General features: G+C 39.4%; 1 protein-coding gene across 1 annotated transcript in view; it reads left to right on the top strand.

The window, feature by feature from the left end:
* Positions 1-1,273: 1,273 nt before the first annotated feature.
* LOC143283985 (ubiquitin-conjugating enzyme E2 K-like) overlaps positions 1,274-22,277 on the top strand; it is a 22,035-nt gene continuing 1,031 nt past the window's right edge. The window contains exons 1-6 of the mRNA XM_076590488.1: positions 1,274-1,432; positions 6,857-7,009; positions 8,269-8,351; positions 9,596-9,759; positions 12,244-12,308; positions 13,287-22,277. The exon at positions 13,287-22,277 is cut by the window's right edge and continues 1,031 nt beyond it. Of these exons, the coding sequence (XP_076446603.1) occupies positions 1,370-1,432; positions 6,857-7,009; positions 8,269-8,351; positions 9,596-9,759; positions 12,244-12,308; positions 13,287-13,358 (600 nt within the window). The 5' untranslated portion in view covers positions 1,274-1,369 and the 3' untranslated portion in view covers positions 13,359-22,277. The remainder of the gene's footprint in view (positions 1,433-6,856; positions 7,010-8,268; positions 8,352-9,595; positions 9,760-12,243; positions 12,309-13,286) is intronic.

Below are 22,277 nucleotides of genomic sequence, written 5' to 3'. Positions count from 1 at the left end.
ACTCAAACTGCGCCGCACTGCAGCCAAGGCCACCATGATGTACAAGATTATGGGTGGTTTGGTTGAGGTAGTACCCCGGGAAGGTACTTTAGTGCGGACAAATAGAACTGTCCGAGGCCACCCAGAGAAACTACAGGTGCCCTTCCCCCGCACTGACTCCCACAGGCATTCCTTCTTCCCTTCAGCTGTCCGCCTGTGGAACCAGATTCCAGACCATATAATGTCAGCCATTTCCTCTCACTCATTCAAGTTGAATGACTGAGGGGAAATGGCTGAGACCAGGACTGTGGCCTGGCTGCGAGCCTCAGGCTCAGTATAGCTACAGGAAAGGGTGGGTTTTGTGTGTGTGTGTGTCTGCCAACATATACCTCCACACTCCTCGTTTAACACAAATAACAGAAAAAATTAAACTGGCTTATATTCAAGCTGTATGGTGTCTGCTGCTTCTCTTTTCCATGATTTTCTGCATCCGCATCTGGACGATTTTCTGTTTGATCTTTGACTGCATCTTTGACTGCCTCAGATAGCAGGTTTTCATAGTTTTCCAGCGTATGCCACGTACCAAAATCCAATAGCCGTGTTGAAACAACCCTCCTATGAAATGTTGTGGGAAGAATACGGAGGAGAACGGCCGGGGAAAACAACAACAACAAAAAACGATGGACTGCCGGACAACTTGACATAACAGAATGGAAAGAAACCCATTTGCAGAGACTCAGGCTTTGATACACAACCGCCAGACCTGGATCGGAGGAATCTGGTGAACAGTTCTTCCTTGCGGCCGCCGAAGGATCCACTCTCCTCGGAGTTGAGGGAGAAGAAGATACGTGTTTAACCTGGCCTGCATTCAGTTGAAAAAAATCTTGGGACTAAGTATGATATGTTTCACATCGTATCAATGGGAGTTTTTTTATGGTTGCCATTATCTGTTTCATTGCTTCCTTTTGGATTGCTCTTAACAACGGGATATTGTTCAGATACTGTTGTAATAACCAGTCACAGTGAAACTTAGCGAAATGATAATGCATGAGGCGAGGACGAGATGTGGCGACTGGCTGCTATTATAGGTGTATGACCACTCTCGTTTTTTTTTTCTTTTCTTTTTGATTGTGCAAATTGCCAATCTAAAAATACAAGCAAGGTCTGGATAATGTTTTCAAGCTTTTAAATGCTGCTTGAAGTATATAAAAAAGCGGTGATACTTTTACTGTTTAAAAAGATGAACAACAAAATCTGCATTTATTTTGTCCGGTGCTGTAATGTGCGCATGACATTGAGTGCTGAACCGGAAGTTACTTCATTGCAGTTGGAGAATTCTAAACAAGTTTCCACCAGAAATTTTTGGCCCACGAAGATTTTTCTTGGCAGAATGACTAATATTGCTGAGCAGAGAATACGAAGAGAATTCAAAGAAGTCGTTAAAAGTGACGAGGTATTTTATCCGAAATTTTGGAATATAAACATAGACACTAAGTGTACTGTTTAGCGTTCGCAATTAGTCCGACCTGAAACGAATTTCCCCGTTGTCATTGGCGCAATAAAACATGTATAATGGTAATAAAAATGCAGTGATAACGTCTTTTGTTTTAATGTTTTGTAAAACCAGATGTCTTTGGTCTTTGTCAAGAAACAGTAACATATATATTTATATATATATATATATGAACTTAAATTTACCCATCTTCCCAACTGCAGTTATCACTAAGGAGACAAATCAGATCAGCAATGGTTCACTGTCTCAGTACAGTGATGGTGATATATTAGTAATGCTAGTCTGATGTGATGTTTATTTATCATTGATTATTATTGAAGTTCTGTTGGTGTTCAGACCTTATTCAGGAAATACTGGATCAGACATACACAGTTATGCTGCTTTTTTTTTTCTTTTCTTTTTTTTTATAATCAGTCCACCCCACCCTCAGGCCCGCCCCCATCTACTTGAACATATAACACAGATATTGTCTCATTTTTTTGTGGTGCGCTTGTCCTTAAGTACAGGTACTGTCAGTCTTTTTGGAGAGAACAGGTGAAAATTTGTTGCTTGCTGACAACCTCAGTTGCTACCACATCTCCTTCATCCTCTAACCAGTCTGCCTCCTGTCTTGACATATTGATGATAATTAATCTGCTACATTAGTCTTAAGTCTGAATGAAATTATTAATTCTTTTCTGTACTTTCTTTTTGAATTTGGTCCTTTATTATAATTATCAACATTTGATTTCAAACCCATGTGCCACCCACCACTCCCTACATCCCAGCAGAATGTTCAGTAATATTTGAAGTTTGCTGCCACACAAAAGAAGAATTTGACTTTTTCGGTTATTGATGCAGCACCATGGAACCTGGGGTTGCTTCATGACCTGCCATTAAAAACATGGCTTACAGATTCCTGTCTTCCCTTGCGATACAAGCTGTCACTGATTCCATTGGTGGATTCATCTGGTGGTGGTGTGTCCATCGAGATCGATGATGACCATCATTGTCATTCAGCTGGGGGACGGTGATGGTGGGGTGGGGGGGGAGGATGCTCATGAATCTATCTGTGAATGCGCAGATGGCTGAATAGTCCAATCTGCGCACAAAATGTTACCTGACAGTTGGGGCAGATAAAGACAGGCATATCATTGTCAGGGAGCTTGTTTGCCTGTGACTTTCTGGCCTGCCTCTTCTGAACAGCTGCAGCAGTCCTGTTGGCCTCGCACAACTTGGCGCCTTTGTGCACAGCAGCGCGCCATTTGTCACGGTCCACTGCAGATTCCTCCCAGGAGTCAGGGTTGATATCAAACACTTTCAGAGAGACTTTCAGAGTATCTCTGAAGCGCTTCTTCTGACCTCCGTGTGATCTCTTCCCTTGTTGCAGCTCGCCATAGAAGAGCCTTTTGGGGAGCTGATGGTCTGGCATGCGCACCACTTGTCCAGCCCAGCGAAGCTGGGACTGCATCAGGATGGTGAAGATGCTGGGAAGGGTGGCTTTTGCGAGCACCTCTGTGTCTGGGGTCCTGTCTTGCCACTTGATGTTCAGTAGCTTCCTGAGGCATGTTGTGTGGAAGTGGTTCAGCTTCTTGGCATGTCGTTGGTTCACTGTCCAAGTTTCACAGGCGTACAGTAGTGTGGGGAGAACTACTGCTCTGTAGACCTTTAGCTTGGTCTCAAGACTAATGCCTCTTCTGTTCCAGACATTTAGCTTGGTCTCAAGACTAATGCCTCTTCTGTTCCAGACATTTGCATTGAGTCTACCAAAAGTTGCGCTTGCTCTTGCAATCCTGACGTTCACTTCATCGTCAATGGTCGCATTTTGTGACATTGTGCTGCCAAGGTATGTGAACCACTCCACCGCACTGGGTCTCTGATCGTTGACTGTGATGTTGGGCTCAACGTAGGGTTTCCCTGGGGCTGGCTGATGGAGAACTTCAGTTTTCCTCGTGCTGATGGTAAGGCCGAAGTTCCTGCTGGCAGTGGCAAACTTGTCGACGCTGAGTTGCATGTCAGCTTCAGATCCAGCGTTGAGGGCACAATCATCAGCAAACAAAAAGTCTCTTATGATGTCTGTCATGACCTTCGTTTTTGCTTGAAGCCTTCTGAGGTTAAACAGCTTGCCATCTGTTCGGTACTTTAGGCCGATTCCAACATTGCCATCTCTGAAGGCATCAGTAAGCATTGCAGAGAACATGAGGCTGAACAGCGTTGGAGCCAGGACGCAGCCTTGCTTGACACCATTTGTGACAGGAAAAGGAGCAGATGTTTCGCCATTGTCCTGGACTCGAGCCTGCATGCCTTCATGGAATTGGCTGACCAAGGAAATAAATTTCCGAGGGCATCCGTACTTGGCCATGATCTTCCACAGTCCCTCTCTACTCACGGCGTCGAAGGCCTTAGTGAGGTCGACATAGGGGGAGAACAGATCAGCATTTTGCTCCTGACATTTCTCTTGCAGCTGCCTTGCAGCAAACACCATGTCGGTGGTTCCGCACTCTTTCCGGAATCCACATTGGCTCTCAGGCAAATGACCTTGGTCAAGGTGTGCTGTGAGGTGGTTTAGTAAGATCCTGGCAAGTATCTTGCCTGCGATGGAGAGCAAGGAAATGCCCCGATGGTATCACAGGCTTGCCGGTTCCCCTTTCGCTTGTACAAATGAATGATAGATGCATCTTTGAAATCCTGGGGGATTGTCTCTTCTTTCCACATGAGTGAGTACAGCTGATGGAGCTTCTCAGTCAGCACAGTGCCTCCATCCTTGTAGACCTCTGCTGGTATGGAGTCTGAGCCAGGTGCTTTGCCACTGGATAGCAGACGGATTGCTTTCTGGGTCTCAAGAAGTGTTGGCAGATCGTCCAGTGCTTCGTTGATGGGGACTTGTGGGAGCCGGTCTATGGCTTCATCATTTATGGAGGAAGGGCGATTTCAGACACTGTTGAAGTGCTCAGCCCAGCGTTCGAGAATTTTCTTCTTCTCAGTGATCAAGGTATTCCCATCTGCACTGAGGAGGGGGGATGATCCTGAGGATGTGGGGCCGTAGACTTCTTTTAAGGCATCATAGAACCTCTTCATATCGTGCCTGTCAGCATATCCCTGGATCTCATCAGCTTTGTCACTCAGCCACTTATCCTGCATCTGGCGTAACTTTTGCTGAACAGTCCTGCGGATGGCATTGTACGCATCCTTTTTTGATGTGGACTTTGGGTTGCTCAGGTAGGCTTGATGCAGATGGCGTTTCTCATCCAGAAGCTGCTTGATTTCAACACAGTTTTCATCAAACCGGTCTTTGTGCTTTCTGGTCATGGGTCCCAGGGTCTCTGAAGCTGTACTGTAGATCAGCTCGCGCAGGGTCCTCCAGTCAGACTCCACATTCTGGTTGTCCAGAGAGGCGGATTCCAGATGTGTTCATCCAAATCTGTAGAGATTACAAAAATTGTTTCCTGTTGGGTTCTACGACTTGATTAGTTTATCATGTCAACATTTGATCAGATTTTCCCTTTGGAATTCAGATAATGATCAGTTACAGATTTCGTAACTGCTGGTTATATGACATGCTTCATAACGTTTATGCATACTTGGTACACGTTTGCAGTCAGTATTCAGTTGAGTCAGTGCTCTCAGTAGGAAGTAATCCTGCAGCCAGGTTCATTACTTACATTGTAGAGCTCACTGGTAATAGACAAACAAAAACTGAAAAATTACACTGATAGTCAATCAAACTTCAGCTTGTCAGAAGAGTAGACTTGAATTTAAAAGAAATAAAAAGAAAGCATCAGTGGATTAAACCATTAATGTATAAATTTATCTGTGATTAAATGGTTAATATGTTAAGTATCAATCAGTGAATGTACAACAGGAGCATGCCTCTTGACTTTATTGATTTAGAATCTCAGTTCATATCTTATTTTCATTAAAAAAAAATTTTTAATGAGTAGGAGATCAGTTTGGTAAAATTTGAAACCACAGGTTCAGATGCCCTCAGTGAAAACATGCCGAAGCAGGTGCCTATAGGCTTGTCATTGTCTTCTACTCCCCTCCTATCCCAAAACATCACAGTCTCATTTGTGCAGTCAGTCTGTTGACTGAACAAGACAAACAGTAAAGTGAAATACAATCACACCGTCATGTCCTGATTTAGACTGTTGCTTTGCATCTATTCTATGCTGAAAGTCTTTGATATTGATTGCAGTTTATGGCCTTTACTGTATGCATATCAGTTTTCTCATCTCTCAAGTTGTGACTTTCCGGTCATGATAATGATTTCATACAATTTGTTTGAAAAAAAAAGAAAAAAGAAATTGGCTCTGTTGGATGCCACGGCCATTGTTGCCACTATGTCAGTTCTGACAAGGATATTTGAAAAAAGAAGATAATTTCCATAAGGCTTCATGACATATCACTCTTAATGTGTGTGGATGATAACTGCAACTGTGCAAGTTACCGATATGTGTGTAATGTGTATTTCAGAGCATACAACTGAGTTAAAATATTGTCTGTCTGGCCAGAACGAGTTACTTCAAGAAATTGTATTTTAGATTCCAACATTTTGTAAAAGTATTTCCACAGCCAAGCAATGGTGAGTACAACAAAGTGATTATAGTAGATTTGAACAGGTGGAAGTATAAAGCATGACTTCTGTCACGTGTTAATGAGATATTCACATTATGAATACAGTCAGATCTTGTATGGAAAATAACAGCTTACTGAGTGGAAAGTAGGAGAAGGCATTAGTTAAGTGTGTCTCCTGAACAAATTTTATCTGGGCCAGGTTTGATATATTTTCATGTTGTCTTTGTCTCTTGCACACTCAGACACACACACTCACACACGCACACACACACACACACACACACACGCACACACACACACACGCAGGCACACACACACACATTAATATACTGTCAGAGACACATGCACACAGACACACTGTACATAAATACAGCTTTAATTACACATACTTAACCGTGACCCACCAGTGCAGACTGGCAGGGGCCTGATTCCTGTCCTGCGCAAACTACTACCTGCCTATGTGGAGAAAACGAAAGTAGCTACGGCCGATAACCTCCCAAAGTAGGTTACCTCTAAATACAGCTTCATCACTGTCAACACCAGAATACATTTATGCATAAGATTTTCATTCATGTGACAAATGCACATCTGTGACATTTTATGATCATTTTGGCAGTAATGTTTCATTAAAGAAACAGTTGTACAAATATATACTTAAATAAGTTAAAAGGGGGTCAACAGCATTTGCAATCAGTCCGTTAACAAACTTCTTGATGTGTCCCATCTATAAGAACTAGCATGTTTCATTGTTTGCACAGTTTTATAAGAAATGACCTATTTTGGAAATAAAGTGTTTTTGTTTTGTTCCAGGTGGCAGCATGTAACATCCAAGTGGAACTTGTGAATGACACATACACGCATCTGCGAGGGAAGATCATGGGTCCACCAGACACACCATATGCAAAAGGGATTTTTCAGCTGGAGATCAAGATCCCAGAAACATACCCCTTCAATCCACCTCTTGTGAGTTAGCACATGCTTGTTAGAGTTTGCTTATTGCTGCAGTTGTTGCCATCAAATCATCGATTGAAAAACATGTAAATGGTCATGAGGATACTTGAAGTGGTTAAACTTAAGTGTTTGACAGATAGAAACAGCATGAATGTTCAACTTTCAGCTTCTCTCGAAATGTGATTAGAATTCTCTGCTTTCCATTTATTGCCACTTTTTGTTTGTTTATGTGTGATATAAGGTCTTTACTAAGTCCTATTTGTTGATAAGTTGAAAGAGGGTGCTTTTCTGATTATGTGTATTTATCTCTGCTTAGTCACTGGTCAGTAAGAGCAGGGTTTCTGAGGTAAACTTGTTTATTTTCTGTGGTGTTTTTCCTACTAGTACTACAATTTGTCAGACAGTTTATTTTTTCATAATGGTGGAAAATAAGTCTGCAGTGAAATGTGTTCTGCTACTTCATATGCCTTAATGTCTTGTAACATGGAATACCTGATTATTCATGTGCACAACTTAGAAGTGAAATGTCACCTGTCCTCATGTCTGTCAAGTGAAGATAGAACTTTAATAGTAAGGCTGCATCTGAATGTTTGCAGAGCTGAATCATGAGTGTGACATACTTCTTGAAATGAACCAACTCCATCCAGGTAGCTTGTGAGAATAGCTACATCTTAGCCACTTGTACAACAGTGATTGATTGAAAAAAATATTGATTGCCACCTTCACTGTAGCTTTAAGAATTCAAGAAGATATTTCATGATACTTAATAGACAGTGTATACAGCCATCTTTGACTTGAATTGTACGTTTGAGGCACCCTTTCAAGGGGTTTGTTCATCATTGTGCAGAATAAGAACTATACTAAGCTAGTATACTATAATGATATATTTTTTTGTTAATGATTTAAGAAAGAAAGAAAAGTCAACATTGCACAGCAGGATACTACCAGAATGATGTTCTTTTTAGGTGGAATGTTACTTACTGCTTGAATTAACGACTGACAGTTGGAAGATTTGCAGATTGTAAGTGCCTGTACGGTCATTCCTCATCGTTTCAGACTGAAGTACCCTTCTCAGTGTTAAACATTTCCATTGAAAAATATTTTCATCCTCATTTGACCAGACTCGGTTCTGATACAATAAGGAAGGAGACATTAAGAAGCCACAAAGCCCATGTAGTCTGAATACGAATTGACTGAGCAGTATATTAGTGAAAATATGTTTTTTTCTGTTTCCTTGTTGATACTATCAGTGAAACACTTGTTTTCTTCAGGTTAAATTTGTGACAAAGATCTGGCATCCTAATGTAAGCTCAGTGACCGGTGCCATCTGCCTAGACATCTTGAAAGATCAGTGGTGAGCATGCTGTGTTGAGCATTTTCTGCTTGGTGTTGTTGCTTTTGTTTATTTCTATTTCTGTAGTGTTTTGTTACTTACTGTACACAGCCTAGTGAGCTTGTCACATGTTATGGTTATAAGTGCAAGACAGGAAAAAAAAAGGTAGGATCCTGTTTGATACCAGAGTATTACTTTATATCTTTAAGTACTACTACTTTTGCTATTACTATTTCAGTAAGATCCTGTTTGATACGAGGGTATTATTTTATATCTTTAAGTATGACTACTTTTGCTATATCTATTTTAACCTTTTCAAAAATTGCAGCTTTTGATTTTGTGGTGGGAAATACTAAAAGAGAGAAAAGTGGAGGGTTATGGTGTGGAATCTCACGTATCAGCTACAGATCAGGTTCACTCCTTGCATGTGCATGTTGTGTGGATTACATGCCAAACTAAAATGAAATACTTTGTTCATTCATTGGCTAATGAAAATAATTTTGTTACTGTTGTTAGCACACAGTTTGGACTTGATAAGCAAGATTACTGACTTGTGCTTGTACTAAAAAATTATCTCCATAACAAAAACCCAACTTAAAACTTGCAGTGTTATGCTCTATTTCTGTCAGTCGCATGTATTTCTTTGCCATTGCCAATTATGTGTGCATACATGCACTTGAGTATGACTGTGTGTAGATGTGAGTTAAATCCATACACACACACATACATATATGTATACATTTCTACAGATACAGATATATATAGATAGATTGATGTATATACATATAGACATACAAATATATATATAGAGAGAGAAATGACACACACACACACACACACACACACACACACACACACACACACACACACACACACACACACACACATACACATAAGGTTGGTTATTGTGAACACCATTACTACATGTGTGCAGGTTGATGTATGATACTGAGCAGCAATAGCTGAACTTGTATGATTTGTCTGTTTTGAGGAGCAGAAGTTTTTTCCCTTCTTGTTCAGTTACAAAAAAAGTTATGTCAGAAATACACATTTTCTGCTGATTCATGATTGTTTTAGAGTTAACAGATGTCTCTAACATTGGTTGTGTTTGCAAGTTTCCTGTTTTTTTTGTTTGTTTGTTTTTTTTCCTGACCTACATTGATGAAAACGGTAATTGGTCAGTGATGGCCTGATGTTCAGGTGGATTATAAAGTCTGTGAACTATGATTTAGCTATATGGGACTGGTGGGGTGTACACTGTGCAGGGCAGCAGCCATGACACTGCGCACAGTGCTGTTGTCGTTACAAGCCTTGTTGGCAGCAGCAGAACCTGATGACCCTCAAGATGCTGTGGTAGCCCAGCAGTACAAAGAACACTTTGAGGTCTTCAAGAGAACAGCCACACATTGGACATGTGTTTATGCCCAAGGTAAATTATGAAGGTGTAAGGCGTGAAAATTGTTCTTTTGCACCTATCCTGACAGAAAAAGGCTTTCTGTCAACCTTTGCACAGTTAACCCGAAAGATCAATGGTTATGTTGTTATGAACAAGGGTGTAAGTTTCCGGTATTAAAAGCATAAAACTTCACTCATAATTTTGCTGATTGATACAGCTTATTGCGGATGTTTACTGGATATGGGGTGGGGATTAGTTTATTAGGGCCTGATTCATCCTAAAAATAAAAGAAGAAAGTTCTTCCCACACATTTTAATTGGAGGGGTGCAGATCTGCCAGATTTCTGGATTATAACATTTTTTTGTTTGCCTCCATATTGGCAAACTTTTCTTTGGATCATTTCCAGTTTGTTGCTGGATTGTGTTTTGTTAAATTATGCTTTTAAGACAGTTTGGCATTCCTTTTCTTGTCTGCAGTTACAAGAAATGCAAAAGCAAATTCAGGACAGATCACACTAACTGCATTTTTGATGTGCTCATCAAAGTCTTTATTGCGTACCAATATTGTTTGTAAAAAAACAAAAACAAAACTGAATTAATGGAATAAAACTTACTGAATGTTTTAGTTGGCCACATGATTTACAACACACTGTCCACCATCTTGCCTCAAAGTTTGGGATTGTTCACCAAACAATTGCAACTTTTGTTATGAAGTCTGAGTGGTAGTCATGGAGTAAAATGGATTAGGTTAAAACAATAAAAGTTTGACAGATACAGACATACAACTAGATGAATTGTTCGGATATTGAACAGTTAAGTTCATCTTCAGTAGAGAAGAATATAATTTAGATTATTTTATGCAGTTTATATTATCTGTCATCAGTAATCAGCATTATTTGAATTAAAAGAAATTCTGTCACCTAATTTCAAGTCTTACAGTTTAAATGCGAAACAGTTTCTGTCTCTAAGGCCACTATCTTGTGTGCATGTTGGTTTTTGTATGGACTATCGCTTAAGTGTTTGGAGTTTTTGTTCTGATTGATTTTGTCCGCACTAGAAAGTTGTGATAAAGACAGATTTGAAACTTTGATGGATATGATCGTAAAACAATGAAATGCCGATCAGTGTGAAAGTGAAGAAGACAGGGTATTGAGAGTCCTGGGGATTGTTATTGTAAGATGAGTTAGACTGGTGTGTAGGTGTATTGAGAGTCCTGGGGATTGTTATTGTAAGATGAGCTAGGCTGATGTGTAGGTGTATTGAGAGTCCTGGGGATTGTTACTGTAAGATGAGCTAGGCTGATGTGTAGGTGTATTGAGAGTCCTGGGGATTGTTATTGTAAGATGAGCTAGGCTGATGTGTAGGTGTATTGAGAGTCCTGGGGATTGTTATTGTAAGATGAGCTAGGCTGATGTGTAGGTGTATTGAGAGTCCTGGGGATTGTTATTGTAAGATGAGTTAGACTGGTGTGTAGGTGTATTGAGAGTCCTGGGGATTGTTATTGTAAGATGAGTTAGACTGGTGGTGTTGGTCCTGGGGATTGTTATTGAGAGTAGACCTGGGGATTGTTATTGTAAGATGAGCTAGGCTGATGTGTAGGTGTATTGAGAGTCCTGGGGATTGTTATTGTAAGATGAGCTAGGCTGATGTGTAGGTGTATTGAGAGTCCTGGGGATTGTTATTGTAAGATGAGTTAGACTGGTGTGTAGGTGTATTGAGAGTCCTGGGGATTGTTATTGTAAGATGAGTTAGACTGGTGTGTGGGTGTATTGAGAGTCCTGGGGATTGTTATTGTAAGATGAGCTAGGCTGATGTGTAGGTGTATTGAGAGTCCTGGGGATTGTTATTGTAAGATGAGTTAGACTGGTGTGTAGGTGTATTGAGAGTCCTGGGGATTGTTATTGTAAGATGAGTTAGACTGGTGTGTAGGTGTATTGAGAGTCCTGGGGATTGTTATTGTAAGATGAGTTAGACTGGTGTGTGGGTGTATTGAGAGTCCTGGGGATTGTTATTGTAAGATGAGCTAGGCTGATGTGTAGGTGTATTGAGAGTCCTGGGGATTGTTATTGTAAGATGAGTTAGACTGGTGTGTAGGTGTATTGAGAGTCCTGGGGATTGTTATTGTAAGATGAGTTAGACTGGTGTGTAGGTGTATTGAGAGTCCTGGGGATTGTTATTGTAAGATGAGTTAGACTGGTGTGTAGGTGTATTGAGAGTCCTGGGGATTGTTATTGTAAGATGAGTTAGACTGGTGTGTGGATGTATTGAGAGTCCTGGGGATTGTTATTGTAAGATGAGCTAGGCTGATGTGTAGGTGTATTGAGAGTCCTGGGGATTGTTATTGTAAGATGAGCTAGGCTGATGTGTAGGTGTATTGAGAGTCCTGGGGATTATTGTAAGATGAGTTAGACTGGTGTGTAGGTGTATTGAGAGTCCTGGGGATTGTTATTGTAAGATGAGCTAGGCTGTGAGTTGTGTTTGTGAAATACCATGGCTAACAGGGGAAGATGCCTTGCAGGGCCCTCAAAGGACATGGAGTACGAGATGAGAGAGGTACAGCTGAAAAACATGGGTTTTGATGTGGTAAGTGGAGTGACTGTCACTGCATGTCAGAGTGATAAGGGTATTGAGTACAGATTGAGATTGTGGAATTGAGTTGCAAATAAGGGGAAACCATCTGTTATGGATAGGATGCTGTTATTTGTGTTCTCAAGGTGTGGATAAACATTCTACCCCCTTTGAAGTCATACAGGTCAGACAATATTTGAGAGAATCCAAAGATAAACATGCACATTGTGGATTAAAAGAAGTTTTGTTATAATCTGTGTGATCTGTTAGAGTGTACATTACACAAGTTTATGCTGACATTTATTCTCTGTAGATTGGCTGAAAGCAAAAGTAGAAACGCTGCCCCAAGGGGCACTTCCACAGACATCCTCCCTTGGCCCTCTTTCCGTCTCCCCTTGATATCGTGCACTCTGTACCATGCCAGAACCTTGCCATTTAAAGACTTTGGACCATTGCTTTCTTGTCCTTTTTCTGGTCTTCTGTGTATATTTTGCCATTTTCGGCCATCTTTCTTTTTGTGCACTTTTAGTGAACTGTTATTTTGCAGAAAATTTGTGCCAATCCTTGGTTGTTGGTTATTAAAATGTTGCTTCTCTCATTGATTCTTTGCAGTGTAAAACAACCTTCGTATCAGTCAGCATGTCTTCTCAAAGAAGTAGTCACAGTGTATTTTGACATTTCCTCAATGCTGCATTTGAAATTTCAAAAGGAAAACCGAAATTGCTTGTAAAAATTCCGCCTTAACATTTGTAGTTAGGTTGGTTCTTTCTTTTATATAATTTTGAACAGACTTGAGACTGTGGATGCCTGTTTACCTTTCTTTATTTTTGTTTTCTATTTCTTTCTAAGTTAGGGTCATGAGCAGCAATATTTACTAATTTAGCCTCTAGCTTTAATGTAGATGGTCTTGTTCTTGAAAGTATTCTCTAATCACCAGTTTATGTGAGTATATAGATTTTATTGACCAATTTTTTTTTCCCTGGTTTCATACAGGATCAAGCACGAGTGGCACTGTCGTCAAACAACTGGGATGTGACAAAGGCAGCAGAATATTTATTGAGCTAACGCAGTGCGCCGCTGGACTGTGGAAAAGTGAAAAACACAAGCAAAAAGGCTATCATTCTTTCATCACATCCTTTTGAACAGCATCCTCATGTTGCCAGTCCTCCTCACCAACACTTTGGGACTTGATTTGTTGTGTCGGAATATGGTTTTTCTTGTCTCTCTCCATCATTTTTGACATTCGTACTCCTAGTATCTGCAAACACTGCTGTTAAGAACTAGCCAGGTAGAATACATGTGCGGGCACACGCACACACACACACGCACACTCTCCTATATGAACACACATAAACACACACACACACACACACACACATACACACATTGGCAAAAAATGCAAATAATGGTTATTTTTCTGCTTCTGTTCCCAACACTATGCCACCCCCTCAGGTGGATAAGGTGTATTGTAAACTACAGGTTGAACCACATGCTTCATTTTTTGGATATGTGCTGTAGTAACTGTATTTTTGTTCATTCAAAATCTAGATGCAGAATTTAGAATGCATAGGTTGTCTTTCTTCTTGTGTGTGTGTTTTTTTTGTTTTGTTTGGGTTTTTGTTTTGTTTTTGTTTTTGTTTTTTGTTTTTTTGTCATGGTCTGGCCTTATGTCATTGGCTTCAGTATCCTTGGTTTCATACTGTTTTATTACTGCTATTGATGCAGTAAAAGGATACTTTGTAAGAAACTTGTGATAGCATTCCCATACTTTCCCCCCCCCCCCCCCATCTCAGCTTATCTCTGCCTCCATTTCAAAATGGCCTCCCTCAGTGGAAGTCATGTATGCATACATGTGGGCATGCGTTCACAGAAGCACACACATACACGCATGCCATTTCACATACACATGCCACATTACACACTCATTCCCAAATGTTTATGCCAGAGTGTGCACATGCACACTATTCTCCCTCCCACTCCCATGTCCCTTCACCCACACACACACACACACACAAATAAACTTATTCAAATTCAACAAATATCAGTCATTTCTCCTTGCTTTCTTAATGCTGTTTACTTGTGAGAGAGAGTGTGTGTGTGAATTGTATGTAAAGTGAATCTGTGTGATCGCCCTGTTATGATTGTCTGCGTCACACTGTGCTTGTGATTCTTCATGGTCGACTTCAGCAGAAGCATTTACTGAGGAACCATACACCTTCTACATGCACCAAGCTGGGCATGATTGTAAACCTTCTGTTTCAGATATGGAAAATGTCACAATATGTGTATATATATATATGCCAGTGAAACTGGAGAAATAGCCCCAATTGTCCAGTTAACTTTTGTCAGTTTAGCTTTTGAAAAGGAGTTACCACATAATTTTTGGACATCAAACATACACAAAGAATACCATTATTGAAATTTGAAGAAATAAGATGTTTAGAAGCTGTTTGTCAAATGGTGGCCTGAAATTTGCCATGTTTTCAGTGTTGGTAAAGGAACCTTGGGATTTGTCTTTTCTCCTTAAATTGGGTGTAGGGACTTGGTAGATTAATGTTTTTCTTTTCTTTTTCTTCTTCCCACAAGTTAGCCTTGAGGCCTTCACCTCGTGATAATGAAACAGTTCTGTTGCATAGTTTTTCTTTTTAATTTAAAGGGGAAGGGTGGCTTGCTTCTGTTTTCCTTTTCTGTTTGTGCTTTTTCAGTGTCACTCATCACTGTCTTGACCCCTTGGTGAGTAGCTGCTTGCTTGCAGAGCATAGCATTTAGCATCACTTGCAAGTTGGATGTTACGTTGAACGTCCCACCACCACAACCGCAGCCACCATCAATTTTTCTTCACTGTCCTTCAGAGGAACTCGGGCATAGTTTGCTGGTAGCAAAATAAAAACAAATTCATATACATCTTTTTTTTTCTCCTGTAAAAAAAAATTGCTCCAGAACAACAACAGGAAGAATGTTCATTTGCACAGAGGAGAACACCACCTCCCTTCATTCAAAAAGTGTGGTGAGACTAACTTTTTTTTAAACCATCACTCTAAAATTTGTTGTTGTTTTTTTTAATCACTTGGACTGCTTGATACCAGATCAAATCGTTTCTAAAGAACAGGTTTTAATAAGAAATAAAGGTTCTTTACCATTCAGGGTAATGTGTGGAGCGGGCTTGTTCTTTAAATGTTGCTACTCTTTTTTTCTCACAGTCTCATTCAGTGTGTCTCTTTATTTGTCCATCTTTCCCGTCTCACACACCTTTACGTTTCTTAAACAAAATCATTTCCTCTCTTGATAGTTGTTTCTGCTGTTATACAACATGACCTCCAGATGTGGTGTTTTGGCTGTAGCATATTTTGTACAGCGATTGAAACTGAACTATTCTTAAAGGGTGGATGAGTTGTGTAGGCAAGTGAAAGATGCATGATGGAAGAAAGTGCAGCTGTTACTGGTTGATGTACAAAAAAAACCAACGGTTACTGTGTGTTTGAATGATTGGCTGAATAGGCCTGAGACTGAACAATTCTTTTCTTTCTAACTTGCCGAGAAGGTGGTGGGTTGTGAAACGTACCTGCGTGATTGTCCGTAAAAAAAAAGTAGCTCCTGATCTTTTATATATGTATTAAATTTCCAAGATTGCTTTGAGTTGACTGTGGCCAGAACTGACAATCTGTCATATAGACCCATTTGAAATAAAAGCCTGTTTTTTTAAGTATGCTTTGCAACCGAAGTATTCAGTCTGTTGCCCAGCTTGTCATATTGCGTTTTGCAAACTATTATTTGGGTTTTTTTTGTAAATGCCCACAAAAACAACCAACCAAACAAAAAAAGTAAAAATAATTGTAAGTTAACAAAATGTGGTTTGTTACCAGTTGATTGTAGAAGAGAAACTCACTATCTTTGTTTTCCCTCCCTGTTTCAAATTGTCTGTGCAGATAGTATTTTAGATATGAAGTTTAGAAGTGTTCTCAAATCTACATTATTATAATGTGAAGAATGATACTTCTTGTAAATAATGTGAGAAAAATAGGGAGGGAGGGAGTGGGGCTAAGATCTTGTGTGATATTGGCTCTTACATCTTCATGCTTGATGCTATTTTGTGCTGTACAAATTTTAAAAAGAATTGAATCATTAGCTATGAATTGTGGCTTTTTCCCCTCTCCAAACCAGAACACATTTTTACTTACTTTGTTTTATTTGTTATTTATTTAAAGATAACATATTGGCACTTTGTTTGCTTTGCACGTCAGTTCACTGATGGTGTATCACTCAGTGAAACATGGGGAGATTCTCCCTCTTTAGCAATCAAGGTTCATGTAATCAGACATGTCAAAAGGTCCCCCACTCCCTGATTGACAAATGTGATCAGAAAGAGGCAGTATCACTGACATGGTACATATTAATCTCTGTTTTATTTATATTTGTCCACATGTGGAAAAAAAAGTTTGTTTCTCCTCTAAATAATGTCCATGGGAAAAACAACCACCACCACCCTCTAAATTATTCAAGCTTATGGATTAACTGATTTTTGTCATTCCACCCTGCTGTAATGCAGGTGAACCAGCCAGGAGGGATAGAGAAAGTTAAGACACGAGTTGAAGAACAGAGCTCATCCCTTGTTCTGTTGGTGCCAAAATTAAAGAAAGAGAAGAAAATGGTGAACTGTTTGGACTGTGACATTTCGTGAAAGGACAACTTTGTCAGTTTGATTTATCTCTGTGTCTGTGTCTCTGCCTTTTTCTCTCTTTCGGTTTCTGTATCATTCTGTCTCTCTGTCTCTCTCTCTGAGCATGAATATGGAGGAAATGTTTTTTTCACATGTGCTGTTTTTCAACAATGTGCAGATAAATCAGATTGTCCCACAGGTTTCTTGTTACCTGTTTGTGTTTCAGTTTTCTACTTGCATTGATTCAGCACCTTGTTCATGTACGGAATGCCGGTATTTCATCATGATCATCCGTCTTCAAGTTGAAGTAAAGATACATTTGAATGGGAGTCCACAGAATAGATACGAGAAATAAATTCTGCTGTGGATCACATTGGCTCGAATATAGTATTGTGGATGCTTTGTGAAAGCGTATGCATGCAGAAGATGGTAATATTATTTTAAACTTTTATTGTGTTTTCATGTTTTCGATTTTATGTTACAATGCAATGATATCTCAACAGGAGAATTTATAGCATGCAACATAAATAATAAAGGATATGGACAAAAAAATCCTACAGTGTGATCTAAGGAACATTTGTATGAACGTTTGTCTGAAAGGAAAGACAAGTGTAGCTTTGATAATTTCTCAAATATGTTTTTGAGATGGCTGTAGCACCGTGGACATCAATAGTATGAAAACAACAAGGCTGAATTGCATGTTAACTATTTTATCTCAGAATTCTAAAAGAATGCTGAATAGGAGTGCTCTCTTCCCAAAAGCAAAGACTGGATGGTCAAGCCAAGGCATGTAAATAGGCAGTCTCATTTCCCCCTTGACTTGTTTTACAAATGTGACAAACAACTGAAATGAAAAAGAGGATTTGTGTATGTCGTGGCACTTTGATGTACAGTTCATGGTGACCATAAACTTCCCATCTTTGCGTGTGGAGTTGTGGTTGGCAGTGAATCAGAACTGACTGGGATAGGAGTGGGTTTGATCACATTTCACTTTCTTGAGATGTTAAAAAGTCTAAACTGTCAACATTAGCACATTATCTGTTTACAGCAGTCACTGTGGTTGGGGGAAATGAGGGCGGGAGGAGCAAGGGGGAAGAGGGTAGGAACAGGCTTTGGTAATGATCATGAGAAATGTGTTGGTCTGAACACTGAAGGATCTTTGATGTATCATACGGGAAGACTTGTTCACAAATTGCCATGGGTTTTTTTGGTTTTTTTTTTTTTTTTTCCTTAACCTTTTTTGTGCTTTGTCATGGATTAACATGCACACATTGTGTACTATACACCTGGCACAGGTCATAGGCATTTTTGGACTTTGAAAGTTGTTGCATTTACACATAATGCACATACACCAAATCACACATAATGCTGATTGAGGAAAACAATGTATGACCCTTTAAAACCATCTCAAAAAGCAGTTCCATTGCTGAAGTTTTGTGTTGAGGTTTGTAGAAAAGTTCAAGGCATGTTCAATGTGTGAAATGGGTATTTTGAACTGAAGAGTAGAAACTAGGTTTTTCTCAGCATGTTCTATTTTCTGTTTTATGTTGCTCATGCACCAGCCAGTCCTGTTTACCTAAACTTCCGATCTTGATAACTGGAGTCTTTATTTTTACTTTGTACAAGTACATAGGCAAAGATAAATGTGATTGAATGTTACAACATTGGAAATTGATAAAAGTTGTACCCCCACCCCCATACCCCCAAGAAGAAGAAAGAAATCTACATACCCCATGCATAGAACTGGTCCGTCTTGCCTCACTGTTTTACATTAATTTTTCATGTTCAAGACAAAATGGCAAGACTAACACAGAATGTCAAGGTTGCAGTTAAAGTTTCTCAAGAAGGCGTCACTGCGTTCAGACAAATCCATATACTCTCCATCACATCTGCTAGGCAGATGCCTGACAGCAGCAAACCCAACACGCTTGTCAGGCCTTGAGTGCATGTTTATATATTTGTGTACCTATCAGAGTGGATTTCTTTTTACAGAATTTTGCCAGAGGACAACACTCGTGTTGCCATGGGTTCTTTTTCAGTGCGCCAAGTGCATGCTGCACATGGGACCTTGGTTTATCGTCTTTGAAAGACTAGACGCTCGGTTTGATTTTCCAGTTAAACTTGGGAGAAAGAGCGAGATTGGGATTCGAACCTACAACCTCACGGACATGTATTGGCAGCTGAGCGTCTTAACCATTCTGCCACCTTTCTCATAGTTATTGGTTGATGGAATACCTTCAGTTTTTTGGTTAATCATTCATCTGAAATAACCAATACAAATAAGGGTGGTTTATGATTGCAAGCATTCTGATCCTTTATGATGTCCTTCGAACATTAGGAAAAAACAACAAACGTTTTTGTGATAGTTGAATTTTTTTCATTGATAAATATAATTGAGCAGAGAAAAGGATTTAAGGTAGTCCTTTAGCGGGCCAGTGTATTTATCGCCGAAGTTTTGGATGGGGAAGGGGGGATGGAGTTGTGGAGGAAACTACCTTGGGCTTGGCTCGTTCAGATTGTCAAAAGTGTCCTCTGATCATGTTGTTGATGCCCATATCCATGCCTCATGAAAAAGAAGAAATGTTTCTGTTTAATGAATCCTCAGAACACTGTACTGTGACTTTAAAAGGTATGTTTATTATGCAGATGCAATGTGCGATACACATATTCGAGATGTCATCTGATCAAAACACATATCAAATGGATTTCTTCTTCTTCTTTTTAACATACCTGTCGTGACTTACCCCCTCCCCCCCCCCCCCCCATGCCCCTTCCTCTACCATATCCCTGTCAGTACAGCTGGACATCCCTGTCCCGCCCTCTTCCCCCTTCCCACCATCCTCTTCAAAGGGTTTGAAGAAAGTTTGGGTTTGCTATCATCATAACAGGACTTCCACTTTAATGTGTGGACATATATATTGTGTGTGGTGTTCTGACTACTACTACTACTACTACTACTAAACTGATGCTCAGAATGTCTTGTACTTGTGGAAAGCTGGGGAGTAAAGTTGCTGCTATGTTTGAACTTATAACAGATGTGTTCTTTGTTTGCTACTTTCTGTATGAACGCCATTATTGGTCATGTCAGAACGCTTGCTTCTCTTAAAAAATGTTCAAATATTCTTTCTGTTGTCTGCCTGTCTCTTTCTCTCCTTCTCTCTGTTTCTCTTCCCCTCTCTCTCTTTCTCACTCTCTGATTTTGTTTGTGCATTAACTGATCTTTGAAATAATTTTGCTAAAACATCAGGATTTAAAATACTGTGTTATCCATTTTTACATGATTGAAAATGAAAGATACTATTTAAGATTTGAGAACTATGACAAAACTAAGAGCTGTGACTATTGACTGAAAGACTCAAATATGCTAAATCTGTCATTCACTGTGTGTGTTTGTTGAATACAGCTGTTATTATTGTCTGGTTTTGAAATATAATTTTTGTAAAGACAATTCTGAGGAATAATAACTTGAAACAAGACACACATACACCAATTCACCCCATTGAACTGGCATCGTGAAAGAAGAGAAGTAGTATTCATCTCAGAAAATTGCAGAAGTCTCAAAACAAAACAAAAATGAAACAAAACTTAAATGCATCGATAATTCTGACAACAACTGTTCCAGTCTTTGAGAAGTACATTTCAGGTGTGTGTCACTTTTTAACATGCGCCCATCTCTCCGTGAGAAAACGGAAGTCAGTGTCAGTGGCTGACCAAGACATTGGATTGTGGCCTATACTCCTGCTTGTGTTGCTTTCTGGATTCAGCACTAGAATCATGACTCCATATGGATTGGGTTACTGGTAGACTTCTTCCACTGGGTTATCTTAGTCTGCTTTTTGGTGTAAACTCCCACATTTCCCGTCTAACAGTGCTATCTCAAGATCCTGAACATTGTAAAGCCAAGGGATTCAAAGAAAGATATGTTACACAACTTCTTAGATGTTTAAATGAAGCGATGGCATTAGTTCAGTTTTGCAGGAGTGCAAATCTGTATTTGTTCACTAAATTTTCATTATTGTATGAAGCCTTCACCCATAACACAAAGTTGTCAGCAAAGAATATTTGAAAAAGTATATACACTGTGAAACAGACTGCAAAAGATGAGAATAGAAATAGATTTCATTGTCATAGTGCATAATTATGTGATTTGATTGTTTACCAACACATGAGTTGCTGTAGTACCTACACTCACTGTAAAATTGTGAACTATCTGTGTCATCTCTCCATAAAGTAATAGTTCTAAGATAATTTTGATGAATGACTTGGTAGGCCTCTTAGATGATTTGCACTGAATAAACAGTTTTTAGAGGCGTTTGATTGGCTGAGGGCGGTGGGCCCGTCTTTTCACTGTTAGCCGCGCGAAATTTGGCCAAGCAGAGCAAACCAATAGGCCTAGTTTGCATCAGTTTGACATGGTAAGTATATTTAACACCAAACATGGAGTATAATACAAACTCCTCCTTTTCATTTTGTAGCAAGTTGTTTCTTTAGCAGGTCTTGTAACACCTTGTCAGTAATTGTAACACTTTTATGACATTATCACTCTTTGAGTGCTTGTAATATTTTGCTTCAGAAAACATACTGAAGAGGTTTAAAGTGTGTGCTGTTGCACTGTGTTTTTAAGTTGTCTATTTCATATCCTCGCAAACAAGCTGGTGATCTTTGTACATTTGGTCAAGTTCTGTGCATCTCAATAAGATTGTCAGTACCGGTAATTCATTATTTTAGGTAACCCATTTTTGCATCAGATAAAAATATGTACTCATCAATTGTTGTCATCATCAAGAAGTCATGAGGAGAAAGGTAACAGATAACTTCACAATATCTAAAGAGGTCATTGTTTTCACATGGAACCCTGGCTATAACTTTAATATGTCAATATGTTATATTTGTTATGTTCTAAAATAAATTATTACAGAAAGACTGGTGACTAAAGTGAATAGTCAGGAAGAGTTGAGAATTTTTTTTAGTTCAAATGTGTCACATTCAATTGTAAAATAAATTGAGATAAGGAAGAAAAAAAAGGCATATCATAAATCTTTTTTCAGTTTGTGCTCTTCCATTTACATGTGTGATTTGTATGGAGAAGAATAATAATAGTATTCTTGTCAGATTTACACAGTTCTGTTTGCATAAATAGCATTATACCAGTGAAACTTTTCTTTGTTTTGTTTCTCTATTTGTGTGTGATAGGTTTTCACATGCAGGAAAATTGCACTTGCCAAATGTACAACTGCATTCTCTTCTCCAGCACAGTAGATCAGACTTTTTTCAGACATACTTAATTTGTCGGTTGTGGCCTGACCCCGTTAGAGGCTGCCTGACTT

This window comes from Babylonia areolata, chromosome 7, assembly GCF_041734735.1.
Source record: "Babylonia areolata isolate BAREFJ2019XMU chromosome 7, ASM4173473v1, whole genome shotgun sequence".
NCBI classification, from domain to species: domain Eukaryota; kingdom Metazoa; phylum Mollusca; class Gastropoda; order Neogastropoda; family Buccinidae; genus Babylonia; species Babylonia areolata.
Note: the sequence above shows the minus strand (reverse complement) of the source record. Positions and strands in the feature narration are given on the sequence as shown.